Genomic DNA, 14,805 nt, shown 5'->3' on the forward strand with positions numbered 1-14,805 from the left:
TATTTCCGGATATCACTCAAACTCAATCAGAATGAAAAGTTATGCGGAAGTTGGCCACGGAAGAACGTATACAGGTATCCGGACATCTCAAAATGCCGGTCTTATTTGTGTTATTATTTGTGGATATTCTCAGTGCCTTTGAACTTTAGTTCACAGTGCGCCATTCCGGTTTCATCAAGTTACTTTTAAGCATTGCAGGATAAAAGTGTCACTGGTCAGAATAGACTAGAGGGCGCAAATACAAACGCACTGGATCATGATGATGCACACAGTTTTATACAAGTTCAATAGCTGGATTCATTATGTAGAATTCATGGATAGATTTGATTTTTGGAGAACGCATTTGAGATAAATAGTCAACCCAAATTACATTTCACAGTACAGACATTTTTTGGCCGTATTGTACTTGTGGAATTCAGCCATGCCTCCCTACCAGACTCCAAGTTATCTCCTAGAGGATTTTTAATGACTCATAATTGTTGTTGGTATTTTTTTTCAGCCAGCAATCCGCTCAAGTGTTGAAGAGTGCTGCTGCGAGAGAATTCAAGAACTGTGCTTAGGTGAGTGTCTGTTGACATTTTCTTCATTCAAGCATCAGAATAGAGCAGTGATTTGGTAGGAGACTGTTCCTTTTTTCTATGCATTTAATCTTTTCTGTTCAAAATTAGAAACCAGAAAACGTCATTCAATTACCTCTACGAAAAATATCATCCTGGCCATGATGGTTAGGCTTCTCAATTTCCCTTCTTAAAAAATATCCTCCAAGCCATAGTCTCCTCAATTATCCCTTCTAAAAAATCCTCCTAGCAATGATGGTTAGTCTCCTCAATGATCTCATCTAAAAAATATCTTCCAAGCCGTAATGCTTTGTCTGTTCAATAATCTCGTCTAAAAAATATCCTCCAAGCCATGATGATAACTCTCCTCAATTGATGATGATTACTCTCCTCAATCCATTCTAAAAAAAAAAATAGCTTCCAAGCCGTGATGGTTTGTGCGTTCAATAATTTCTTCTAATATAAATTCTCCCATTCATAATAGTTAGTTTCCTCAATTAGCCCTTCTTAACAAATATCCTCCAAGCCATGATGGTTAGTCTCCTTAATTATCCCTTCTAAAACAATATCCTCTAAGCCACAATGGTTTTATTTCAATAATCCCTTCCAAAAAATCCTCCTAGCCATGATGTTTAGTCTCCTCAATTTTCCCTTCTAAAATATCCTCCAAGCCGTGGTAATTAGTCTCCTCAATTATCCCTTCTAAAATATATCATCAAAGCCATGATGGTTTTCATTTCAATAATCTCTTCCAAAAAAAACCTCCTTGCAGTGATGATTAGTCTCCACCATAATTATCCCTTCATTTTAGAAAAGATCCTCCTATCCATGATGGTTAGTCTCCTTAATAATTATCAAATCTACAACATATCCTCCTTGCCAGGATGATAGTCTCCTCAATTATCCCTTCTAAAAAATATCCTTCTAGCCATGATGGTTTTCATTTCAATAATCCCTTCTAAATAATATCCTCTTAACCGTGATAAGTCACCTCAATTATCCCTGTAAAAAAACCTCCTAGCCGTGGTGATAAGCCTCCTCAATTATCCCTTTTCAAAAAAAATATCCTCCTAGCAATGATGGTTAATCTCCTCAATGATCACATCTAAAAAATATCCTCCAAGTCCAGATGATTAGTTTCCTCAATTATCTCTTCTAAAACATATCCTCCAAGCCATGGTGGTTTTCATTCAATAATCCCTTCTAAAAAAATCCTCCTAGCCGTGATGATAAGTCTCCTCATTTAACCCTTCTAAAAATATCCTCCTAGCCATGATGGTTAGTCTTCTCAATTATCCCCTTAAAAAATATATCCTCCAAGTCATGATGTTTAGTGTCTTCAATTAACACATCTAAAAGATAACATCCAAGCCATGATGGTTTGTCTGTTCATATAATCAATAATAATAATGTTCAATAATCCCTTCTAAAAAGATACCTCCTTGTCATGAGTGTGAGTCTCCGCAATTATCCCTTCTAGAAATTATCCTCCAAGCAATTATGGTTAGTCTCCTCAATTATCACATCTAAAAATTAACTTCCAAGCCGTGATGGTTTGTCTGTTCAATAATCTCGTCTGAAAAATATCCTCCAAGCCGTGATGGTTTTTATTTCAATAAGCCCTTCTAAATAAAAATATGCTCCTAGCCATGATGAGTAGTCTCCTCAATTATCCCTTCTTCCAAGCCGTGATGGATTGTGTGTTCAATAATCTCTTCTAAAAAATATCCTCCTAGCCATGATGGTTTGTCTCCTCAGTTATCCCTTCTAAAAATATCATCCTAGCCATGATGGTTAGTCTCCTCAATTATCCCTTCTAAAAAAAATTGTACAAGCCATGATGATGTCTCCTCAATTATCCTTTCAAAAAATATCCTCCGAGCCATGATGGTTTTCATTCAATAATCCCTCTGAAAAAATATCCTCCTAACCGTGATGAATAGTCTCCTTAATTATCCCTTCTGAAAAATATCCTCCAAGCAATGATAGTTAGTCTCCTCCATTATCCCTTCAAAAATATCTTCCTAGCCGTGATGATTAGTCTTCTCAATTATCCCTTCCTTCTAAAACATATCATCCAATCCATGATGGTTTTCATTTCAATAATCCCTTCTACAAATATCCTCCCAGCCGTGATTATTAGCCTCCTCAATTATCCCTTTAAAAAAATATCCTCGTGGCCATGATGGTTAGTCTCCTCATTTAGCCCTTCTAAAAAATATCCTCCTAGCCATGAGGGTTAGTCTCCTCAATGATCACATCTAAAAAAATATCTTCCAAGCCTTGATGGTTTGTCTGAACAATAATCTCGTCTAAAAAATATCCTCTAACGTATAACCATGATGGTTTTTATTTCAATAATCCCTTCTAAAAAATATCCTCCTAGCCGTGATGATAAGTCTCCTAACTTATCCCTTCTCAAAACAATTTCTTCCAAGCCGAGATCGATTGTGTGTTCAATAATCTCTTCTTCAAAAATATCCTCCAAGCAATGATTGTTTTTATTTTAATAATCCCTTCTAAAAATCCTCCTGGCCATGATGGTTTGTCTCCTCAATTATCCCTTCTAAAACAATATTCTCCTCGCCATGATGGTTAGTCTTCTCAATTATCCCTTCAAAAAAATATCCTCCTAACCATGATGGTTTTCATTCAATAATCCCTTCTAAAAAAATCTTATAGAACTGCGCCTGGAACACACCTTTTTGAACCGTAGCCTTTTCGTTCGTGGTCTTTGAATCAACATGCGATTCAGTTTCAAATTCTCCCTATTATAACTAACTTCGTTCGATGACGTCACAATTCTGAATTGTCGCAAAGACGTTTGTGGTAATTCAAAGAATATCTATGGCTGCAGACCAGCAAATAAACTGCCATGGACCTCAGTGATAAATACCCCACTTGTAAAGATCAGGACAAATACTCACAACTCTCCAAGGTGTTTGAGACACCCATCAAATTACAGCTTATTTCATCATCTTTCATTGTCTGTTCAATTTTTGCGGTATAATCCGATGACCTTTTGGGATAAAAATTCCATCCAAAGATGATGACCCTGTAGTCCTGTAGCCCATCGCCCAAGGCACAATCTGCCACTTCACAAAACAATGAACACTCAGGTTTATTGGGACAAAAGATATTGCTCAAACAGGGGCGGATCCTGGAATTTTTGCAGGGGGAGGGTCAGGCTCCTAAAGAAATTAATAAATTGTTGTGACAGGCGAACGGGTAATATTTTGTGTGCATGTTTCACTTTCAATTATTTTTCACATACTGACTGGTTTAGTTTTTGAAAAAAGTTGAAATCTTGTCACTATAAGGGATAGCACACTGTACATTCACGGAAAGTTGTATTGTCAAAACAAAGGCTATCAGTAGGACTTTTTCTAGTCACTATGATATCTGATCGCAGTTTTTAAAAGAGTTTAAAAAAACATCAAGTTCCCTGCTGATTTAAGAATAGTTTCAACTGATTGTGATTAATGCTTAAACAAATTCACGCACTTTTAATACTTTAAAAAAGTGTCTTTCTTTGGTTTAAAGAAGACATATTGCGAAAGCTCCATCCTTTATAAATAACCTCACCCATAAAATCAGTATGATCAACCACCCCTTATTTTCTTCCTCATTTTGCCATTTTAATTTTATCAATTTAATTTTAAAACACGGAAACTCTGGTGCAATGTACTCACATTGTTTCCCGGCAATCACTGAAACTAATTCAGGATCAACAGTTATGGGGAAGTTGGTCACGGCAGAACGTTTATCAGGAAATCCGGACATCAAAAACATTCCTGTCTTATTGTGTGTAATTGCTCAAGCAGTACCCTTTCAACTTTGCCATTTCGCTAGAGTTCACAGTGCGCTTTGATCATCAAGTTTCATTCAATCATCGCAGGATGAACGTGTCATGAATATAGAGGGCGCAAATACAAACGGACCGGATCGTGATGATGCACACAGCACACAGCACACAGCACACAGTTTTATACAAGTTCAAATTGCTTTATTTAACTGGGTAAATTTGTAGAAATCATCTATAGAGTTGATGTTTGTACACATTACTCAGGCTTTCTGTTCGCCTGAAGATATTGAAGCAAAAGCTCTCGATGAATTCACTCATGTATTTGCATGTAGGGTTCCACTCAGCATGCCGCTGAGATTCTGTTGGACATTTGGACAAACAGCCATATTGATTTTTAGCTTATTTTTCGAAAGTTTTTGGTGATTGGTAAAGATTTTCACAAATCTGAAATATTTTGTGAGACAAGTTTCAGTTGACAAACAGATGGTGGCTTACTAGAGCCAAACCGGTGCGCTGATTTCCTATCCGGAAAATAAATCTTTATGTAACGACTGTAACTTCGGTAGTCCAGCTGTAATGTTTGCGCCTCTACTTCCTTGGTATGAGATCGATTTCCCCCACAAATGCAGAAACTGTATGCTCATTGTGATTCCTACAACTACAAGTTCAAGCAACCTTGAACCAGTTAGAGCAACATAGGATCAATTGCTCACAATCTTAAGTATGATGCAGCACAACTAACTTTTGAACTTTTAGCTTAGTTGATGCTATACATTTGACCAAAACAGATAAATTAAAGGGATTATTTTTTTGGTTCTTGTCACTGAATTCCGTTGCTAACACACGTTAATAGTCTGCCCACCGGCACACTATTTCGAAAACGTCTTCAGTTTTTTAAGACGATATATCTTGTCTGATATAACACTATACAAACACGAAATAATTCAGTGTCAAAAACAAAGCTGTTCAGACTCGACTGGTTTTGAATCAAATTTTGGGAGCATTTTTTTAAAGAGCTCATTACATCAAGTTCCCTGCTGTGATTCAGAATAGTTGAAATTGATCGGGATTCGCACTTATTCAAAATAATTCACGCACTTGTAATAGTTCAGGTAAAAAATTACTGCGTTAACATTTTGGTTTAAAGAAAACAATCTTGCGAAAGTTCGACTCTTTAACCTAAACAGTATGGTATGATCAACCACCCCCTTATTTTCTGCCTCGTTTTTTCCCTGTTTAATTTATCATTTTAATTTTTAAACATGAAATCCTGATTCGATGTACTCACATTGTATTCCGGCAATCAGTCAAACTAATTCAGGATGAAGAGTTATGGAGAAGTTGGTCACGGAAGAACGTTTATCAGGAAATCCGGACAACTCAAACATGCCTGTCTTATTTTGTGTTATCATTTATGTGGATACTCAGTACCCTTTTACGAAGGCCCATTAGCGCCACTGCAAGTATATATGTTACAGATTGTGTAATTCGTCTGATGTTCTCACACGTGGAGAGCACGTGACCAGGGGCCTGTGTATATAGCGCCGCTAGGCGGCGCTATCTTTGCATACAACGTTTGCACTCCTGTGCCATACTTGCCGAGTATGACTCAGAACGTATGAGTAATTCGTCACATATTAAATAATCCGTAATAACGAATTAGTAATCCGTTATAACGAATTAAATAATCCGTAATAACGAATTAGTAATCCGTAATAACGAATTAAATAATCCGTAATAACGAATTAGTAATCCGTAATAACGAATTAAATAATCCGTAATAACGAATTAATAATCCGTAATAACGAATAGCAATCCGTAATAACGAATTAATAATCCGTAATAACGAATTCAATAATCCTTAATAACGAATTAGTAATCCGTTATAACGAATTATTAATCCGTAATAACGAATTAATAATCCGTAATAACGAATTCAATAATCCGTTATAACGAATTAGTAATCCGTAATAACGAATTAAATAATCCGTAATAACGAATTAGTAATCCGTAATAACGAATTAAATAATCCGTAATAACGAATTAATAATCCGTAATAACGAATTAAATAATCCGTTATAACGAATTAGTAATCCGTAATAACGAATTAAATAATCCGTAATAACGAATTAAATAATCCGTAATAACGAATTAGTAATCCGTAATAACGAATTAACTAATCCGTAATAACGAATTAATAATCCGTAATAACGAATTAGTAATCCGTAATAACGAATTAATAATCCGTAATAACGAATTAAATAATCCGTTATAACGAATTAGTAATCCGTAATAACGAATTAATAATCCGTAATAACGAATTAAATAATCCGTTATAAATAATTAGTAATCCGTAATAACGAATTAAATAATCCGTAATAACGAATTAATAATCCGTTATAACGAATTAGTAATCCGTAATAACGAATTAATAATCCTTAATAACGAATTAAATAATCCGCAACATATATACTTGCAGTGGCGCTAATGGGCTTTCGTACCCTTTGAACTTTGTTGTTAAATTGTGTCATTTCGCTAGAGTTCACAGTGCGCCATTCCGGTTTGATCATCAAACATTCAAGCATTGCAGAATGAACGTGTCACTGAATATAGAGGGCGCAAATACAAACGGACCGGATCGTGATGATGCTCACAGTTTTATTCAAGTTCAAATTGCTTTGTTTAGTTGGATTCATTTGTAGCAATCATGTACAGCGTTGATGTCTGTGCACATTATTCGTCCCTTCTGTTCCCTGTCAAGGGCGGATCCAGAACACAATATTTTGGGGGGTAGCTCCCCCAAAAAATTGGTCCCCGGAACGTGGGTCCAAAATTTTACGGCGTGGGGTTCTCGGCCCGCTTAATCATGGGTCCCGATTTTTTTGTAATTCTAAATGCTCTGTGGCGATCTGAGGAAATTTCTGACCACTTTAGCCATTTTTTTTCTCGAAAAGATGGTAGTGTACCCAGTGCCTGCCTTTATTGCGACGTCACTTAAAAACAAAATTGGGTTTTTTTTGGCGGGGCGGAGGGGGGGGGGGATGGTCCCCTCCTGTTCGTCTTAAAATATGAAGCACAAGCTCTGTTTGCATGCAGGGTTCCACTCAGCATGCCACTTAGATTCCGTTGAATATTTTCTTGAAATGGTGATAGTAGTATTTGCTGAATACTTTGAAAGTGTTTGGTCAGTTGGTACACAAATAATAATAAAAACAATTATGGGACATTATTCGGTCAAACATGGGTGGCTGATGCTAGTAGTCAAACCGGTGCGCTGATTTCCAATCTGGAACATAATTATTTTTGTAACGACCGTACCTTGACTGCGGCGCCCACCTGATTTCCGCCACTACTTCCTTGGTATGAGATCGATTGTCCTTGATAATGCAGAAAATGTATGCTCATTGTGATTCCTACAATTTCAAATGCAAGCAATTTAAAAAAGAAAACATAGGATTATTTGCTTTTGAATTTTTTTTTTTCGTGCGAAGCAACAAAATGGCTTAAAAACTTAAGAAGGTCGCAACTAACCTGTTGAAGTTTCAACTCAGTGGATACTATCATTGAGAAAAAGCAGAGAAAACGTATGCACTATTTTGTTGGATCTCGTTACTTGATTCCGTGCTTTATAACACCTTAACTATTTTTTTAATTTTAAAAACACCTTCAAAGTTTTCAACCGATATATCAGGCGAAATACTTTCACCGGGTATTTGATGCCAGTCCTTATCTTCACTCTCAGCATTGCAAGGTTTCTGTCATTAAATGTACTTTTCCGGGCAATTGTAAATGATCCTACGTGGCCTTAAATTCTTTTTGCATACAGATTTCTCTCAGAAAATCTGGGCATTTGTTTTGGTAGTTACTGCGTTTGATTCAAAAATATTAAATCCTTCAAAGAAGACATGAATATTGTTGCTCGTGCGTGGGTCTGTTCGGGGCCGTTGCATGCAGGACGCATTCCGCTAAATATATATATATATAATCATTCCAGATCACATTTCGCCCGACAGAGATTTTGATCTGGGGGTGTTTTACTTGTGAAATTCAGCGATGCCTCCCCCAACAGCCCCCAAGATATCTCCCGGTGGATTTTCAATGACTCATTTTCGTTGGTATTATTTGCAGCTCGCAATCTGCTGAGTGTTGAGGATTCCCTTCGTGATAGAATTCAAGAACGTTACATCGGGGTGAGGGTCTGTTATTTGACATTTTCCTCACTCATCATCAGAACAGAGCAGTGATTTTGGTTGGAGACTGTGTTTTTTTTTCTATATTTATAAACCTTTTGGTCAAAATTTTAACAGAAAACATCGCTCGAGTGATATTCCCTCCCTATAACACCCACCGTAGAACTGTGCAAGACATTTTGGCCTGCAGTCTTTGCAAACTCCTCGTTAAACTCATCGATGTGCCTCGAACTTATAGCGGAAACACGCTGAAATTTCCTTCACATTTTTTTTCTGCAGGTACATCAGTTGGCCAAAAAAGAGAACTAAGATGAAAACAAATATTGATCACACCAATATTTAGTTGCTGTGTAATCAGATTCTTTGGAATTTGTCTTCTTTTATTTATTTTTTAAATCGGAATTGTGTTCGCAACCGTTGTCCTAATTTTTTCTTGATCGTTGATCACGTTGTAATTCGTTTGTGATTGTTTATCAACTGCGGGAATCATAACATATAGGTTTTCCCGTCCAATTTCGCAACTTGTTCGTCCAATAAGAGAGACTGTTCATTACATTGAAAAAAAGGTCGCAGTTAACGCATTTGATTTTTTTTAAATATTTACACCCACCAAATCGTGTAGGCAACTTTGTCGTGCAAAAGAAAATCCATTTCTTTTGTTGGTTTTCGATTTTGCACCGAGTATAGGCGAATCTGTAAGAGGAAGTATTCATTTTCAACAAAAGTGCAATGGAATAAGGGGTCCATTTTAATTTGCAATTTGCAATTCGCCAATTGTATTGGCTACAAAAAAATTAGGGCCTAGGCCTATACGATTTTTTTTATTTCCACAGAGTGATTACAACAAGGGCGGATCCAGAACACAATTTTGGGGGGGGCCAAAAAAAATTTTGGTCCTCCAAAAAAGTGGGTCAAAAAAATTACGGCGTGGGGTTCGGGGCCCGCTTAAGGGCCCCGAAATTTTTTTGGATTCTAGATGCTCTGTGGTGCGATCTGAGGCAATTTCTGACCACTTTAACCAATGTTTTTTTGAGGAAAAGATGGTGGTGTACTCATCGCCTGCCTTTATTGCGATGTCACATAAAAAAAAAAAAAATTGGTTTCGTTTTGGGGGGCCATGGCCCCCTTTGGCCCCCCCCTGGATCCGCCCTTGGATTACAACAATTAACAAACTGGTCACTTAATTGTCCTACATAAAAATCTGTCTTTTGACATAGTATTTTATCGGCGAGTGCTCTAAATGTATTTCCTTCTATCACTTTGACACTTTACATTGATACAGTTCTGTTCTGCTTTTTTCATATTCCCTTCCCAGGCATTCCAATCTTTGAAATAGCTGTACATTCCTTAATCCAAACTTGTCAAAAGCCATGTCATTTTATACTCTGTTGTATCACTATAACACAATATCTTGCTAATGCAACTTCCAAATATCATTGAACTGTGTTACTTTTGTAAACGTATGCATCAAAGTGAATTCCCGAGCGGGACTGAAATTCAAAGCACAAGAAATTCAATGCACAAGTCACGTAATTTGCTGCTTACTTTTCACGCGTGAATGAAGAATACCCTGAAACATGTTGAGCTTTCGCTAAATTCAACCGGGTGTGAAAAGGTCTGCATGTTTTATGCCAATTTGAATGCAAATGTTTTATTATTGAATTAGCAAAGTGTGAAATTGGGCGGGAAACCCTATAATATTTCACAGTGAATGAAGAATTTCATTGCTGCTTTAAAACTCATAGCGAACTGGAGTTAAAAGTAAATTTGCCTGGAAAAGTGCAACAAAAGCTTAGAATGCCAACAGACTTTTGACCGAGTTCCAATAGTGTCTCAAAATAGATACATGCCTTTAAAATTATTTGAATAAAAGGTTTCAATAATAACGTTTAAACAAATTGAAGCTAATTTCAAGAATCAGTCAATTCGAGAGAAATTGAACAATGCGACATTAAAACAGGTTATTTTTCTTGACGAATAGGGCCGAGAAAACCTATTATTCTAATTACTTGACCGTAATAACTTGGTGAGTAATTTTTCCTGTTTTGGGGTGGCAATGTATCCAAATGAGAAAAAAATCGCACTCATTTATCTCAATTGATAATAAAATAGTATTAAAATGTAAACTTAACCAGTATTCGTTTGTATGTTTTTTTTTTCAGCCTACACTGAATTCCTTGTGATCTCTTCTTGGACCCGATCTTCAAGAACGAACCATCGAGGTGGGTGTGGTGAGGTTTGATTAATGATTCTATCAGGACCGGGGAAGGGGCAAGATGTGCTCGCCCCCCCCCCCCCCCCCTCCAAAAAAAAATACTACAGCTCCGGAACGCTTCGCCCTATCCGAATGCATTTTGGTGACCTTTCTTAAATTTTATTGGCAGGCGAAATAAAAACAAAATCGATTCGATGGGTTGCCATGACAACTGGTTTTATAAACTAGGCTTCTCATAAATGTTAGCCCCTTGACCCCTCATACGCCACTGTTATATAACAAAGAAAACATTCTTCGAACAATGATTCCTCCAATCTCATGTTTGTGGGTTTTTTTCTTCAAATCTGACGGCGGATTGTCATGAATTTTAGACTAGTTCTCCTGTTTATCAAACCGCAATATTTTTTTTCTACTCTTCCCTATTTTAAAATTAGTTTATTGAAAATCTCACCTGATTTGTTTCAGTTTAATCGTTGTTATTCTGTACAGAATGAAGATCTGCGTGGCAACCATTCTTTCAATCGCCCTCCTTCTGGGTAACTCCGTCAACCTCCGAGCTTCCGTTACTGGGCCGGTTCCCTCGGACGGTGATGGTCCTGCGTCTCAGGCGTGTCCGATGTGCTGCCAGGGGTCGGCTGCAATTCCCGGCATACCAGGGCTGCCTGGGTCCTTAGGTCAACCAGGGTCAAAGGGCGATCCAGGTCAAAAGGGTGATATTGGACAGAGTGGACCTATGGGTGAGCGTGGAGCAGCTGGGCCTCAAGGGGACGAAGGCATAGGCCAGCCCGGAAAAATCGGTCCAAGAGGAGTCCCAGGTGCTGTAGGGTCAACGGGGAAAACTGGTGTCAAAGGTCAAAAGGGTGAGCCAGGGGAGGCACCAGACGACTCCAACCAGCGGGTAGCATTCACCGTGGTGAGGACGAGCGACTCGGATGCCTCTACGAGTCTCGACACCCGTTTGCCCTTCCAGGCGACCGAGACGCTTCTGCCGGGTACCAGCTTCGATCTCGAGACCGGCACGTTCACGTGTGGTGTGCCGGGCACCTACGTGTTCATGTTTTCTGTGCGCAAACATTCTTCCAGCAGCGGCCTGTACGTTTATCTCCGGAAGAACGGCGACGCGGTTGTCGCTGGCGCTAGCACTGATTCAAGTCACAATGACCAGGTGTCTGGGAGCGCGGTGGTGGTTCTGCAGCGTGGAGATACGATGTATCTCACAATGCTCGGTGGGGCGTATAGTAGTTCCTATCACTGGACCTCATTCAGTGGCTTCCTCCTTTACCCCGAATAAACACAACAATCACAACATACAAAGATACACGAGCGTTGTGTTGCTGATTTCTTTTAATCGCTTTCCATTTTGCCGAAACAATAACCAATGAATTAAAACAAATAATGTTCAATGACAATGTCACAAAATATTATTATTAATGTTTTTGCATTGCGCATGCGCCGATCTGTATACTACAATGGATTTGGCATTTTTTTTTTTGACTTTTTGCAAAACAAAATATTTAGATTTATGCATGAGTATTGAGATATAGAGAAAAGTGTGCGTTAAGTTTTTTGACGATTTTTTTTTGGACCCATTGTAGGCCTATCGAGAAGTATTTTGATTTAATATTTTTTCAAAGCAAGCTGGGTCATCACTTTTTTTTAGAAACAAAAGATTTGCAATAAAGCAGTGCCACCATGTATCCAGAAATGTTAACAACTAAAAAAAAAATTGTGTTTATGGTGTTATCTCGACCAACCTGGATTTTTTAGGCCATGTTTCTGACCGCCATTTTTTTTATTGCCACATTTGGTCAACATATAAAATAACGTGTTTTTTTCCCCGAAAACAAATGCAACTAATTTGTAGTATTGGGTATTCAAAACAGATTAATTAAACACAATAACTGTATCCTAAAGCAAACAAAGTTTAAAAACCATACAGACAAACAAACAAAATATCTTGCTACCTACCTGGATAATTTTAGGGCGTTTACTGTAACATGTTATTTTCTTTGCCTTATGTTCCCTGTATGCCCAGCACAGATGATGTCAATTAAATCAATCCCATGCATGTATCAATTTTTATTTCATGTCACGAAAAAAGTCTCGAGTGATTGAATCTGATTTTCTTCTAGACTTTAAACTTGGCATTTGGATTAACAATTGTTTGAAATATTCTAATGCTATTCACAGCAATTAGAGTACACTGGTTTTTATTAAACGATTGCATTATTTTAAACGTTACAATATGTGAGAATTATGTAAAAGTAACAATTGACTGGCTATGAAAACAGTATGCATAAAACCTCATTCTGAGGATTACCAAAAGCACCACCATTGTTGATAAATACTCTCTTTTTTCGCTTGGCTTCGTTATGAAAAAAAAACAACATGATTTTAATTACTTTCAGTTGAAACAGAAACGTGCCCACAGTAATGAAAAAAGTGGAGTTGGCTGTTGTTTTTAAAGCCAGTAGAAGTGCAACAAGTGTTTCTTGATTAACAGACTCCAAATTATTTGAAGACTTTCATTGTTCTTAATCAGCATTACTTGATTGCATTCAAGAAACTCACTTTGAAAACATCAGTGAAAGTGTGAGCCCGCTAGATGGTAAAGAAACAATCTCAACGAAATCATTCAAAACAAAGCACAAATTCCATTCAAGTGAGGAGGGTCTTTCAACTGGTTGGAATTGTCCTTTGTCACTTTATCATTTCAAGTGAATTTCTTTGTATTGACTTTTATTTGGATACCATATTTGGTCAGGTGATGCAATTAAGTCCCCTGCTGCACATGTACATGTAAGCTGAACAAGTACGCTTCCTGGAAATAGGTAGACTCCTGCAAGAAATCAAAAAAAGGTTATAATGGACCCTTCCTGCATGTCAATCAACAGTGCACATTGGCCAATCAGATCACCACTTTTGATCCGGTGACCACAGTAGCTCAGTCAGACTGGGTCACAAGCACTGTTAGATCTATTGCTCACCTCGCCCCCATTTTTTGCACCAGCGGTTAACACCCCCCCCCCCCAGATTATTTTGTAAAGAGTGCCCTTTTTACACAAGTGACCTTTTAGTTTTTACACAAGCGTCCTTAGTTTTGTTTAGAAAGTTTCTTGTTTCGCCAGCGGCTTTTAAAGAATTTTTGGTATTTCGTGTAAACGTCAGCAATTGTGCCGCCATGAAAAGCGCCACCCATTGACCTACCGCCGTTTGTGAGTTAACCACGCCCCTTAGACAACTCTATAAGCCTTTTCGCTGATACCGCCATCTTTGAATTTTTTTTTTTTCGGGGGGAGGGGGAGGCATTACAGTGAAAATACGTCTCATCATGCAACTGTAGCTGAGAATGATGGGATGTCTTTTCAATGTAATGCCCCCCCCCCCCCCATTTCAAAGATGGCGGTATCCGCGAAACGGCTCATGGAATTTTGTACGTTAACTTTTGTTTGTCTCAGATTTTGGCGTTCTGCGTCCATTTGTATATCATGTTTAGACAATATTTTACAAGCTGCGTTGACGCAATTCCACCGTGATAGGTTAATTGTCCGATAGTGGCCATTATCGCCGGTTTGTACTTACATGACAATGAGCTGAGACTCCTGGGAATGTTGGCGAAGCAATTCACGGATCTGCATCTGTCTGTTGGTCTGAAAGAAAAAAAAGATTTCAGGCGAAAAAATGTCATGATTTATTGATGTTTACTAAAGTCGAGTTCCATGCACTTGGCAAATCAAATGAACTGAGAGTTGTACGAAAAATGGATTGAAAGTGATCAATCTCATTATTGAAAATCAGCCTCCAGAATGTCAAAGGTTGGACCCAATTAACAGATGTTGCAAGACTGGACTTAAAATCACACAAACCAGGGACTTAGCGTAAAGTGGATACTGGGAAAGCTTTAAGTGTATTGTCTCCATGCATGGACAAAAGAGGGCGCTTTATAGTAAAAACAAGCAGAAACCGGAATGAGGGACACTTCACTGGTTCACTCATGCTGGTTATCGTGTATTTGGAACCAGCATTTATAAGCCACGA

General features: G+C 37.9%; 1 protein-coding gene across 1 annotated transcript; it reads left to right on the forward strand.

Annotated features, from left to right (window-relative positions):
- Window positions 1-11,287: 11,287 nt before the first annotated feature.
- Window positions 11,288-12,058, forward strand: LOC119734052 (collagen alpha-2(VIII) chain-like; the record flags this gene model as incomplete). Its single annotated transcript, XM_038207427.1, has 1 exon — window positions 11,288-12,058. A coding segment is annotated over one exon (771 nt), but the record flags the coding sequence as incomplete, so codon positions are not given.
- Window positions 12,059-14,805: the final 2,747 nt, after the last annotated feature.

This window comes from Patiria miniata, unplaced genomic scaffold (assembly GCF_015706575.1).
Source record: "Patiria miniata isolate m_02_andy unplaced genomic scaffold, ASM1570657v1 HiC_scaffold_10, whole genome shotgun sequence".
In the NCBI taxonomy this organism is placed as follows: Eukaryota; Metazoa; Echinodermata; class Asteroidea; order Valvatida; family Asterinidae; genus Patiria; species Patiria miniata.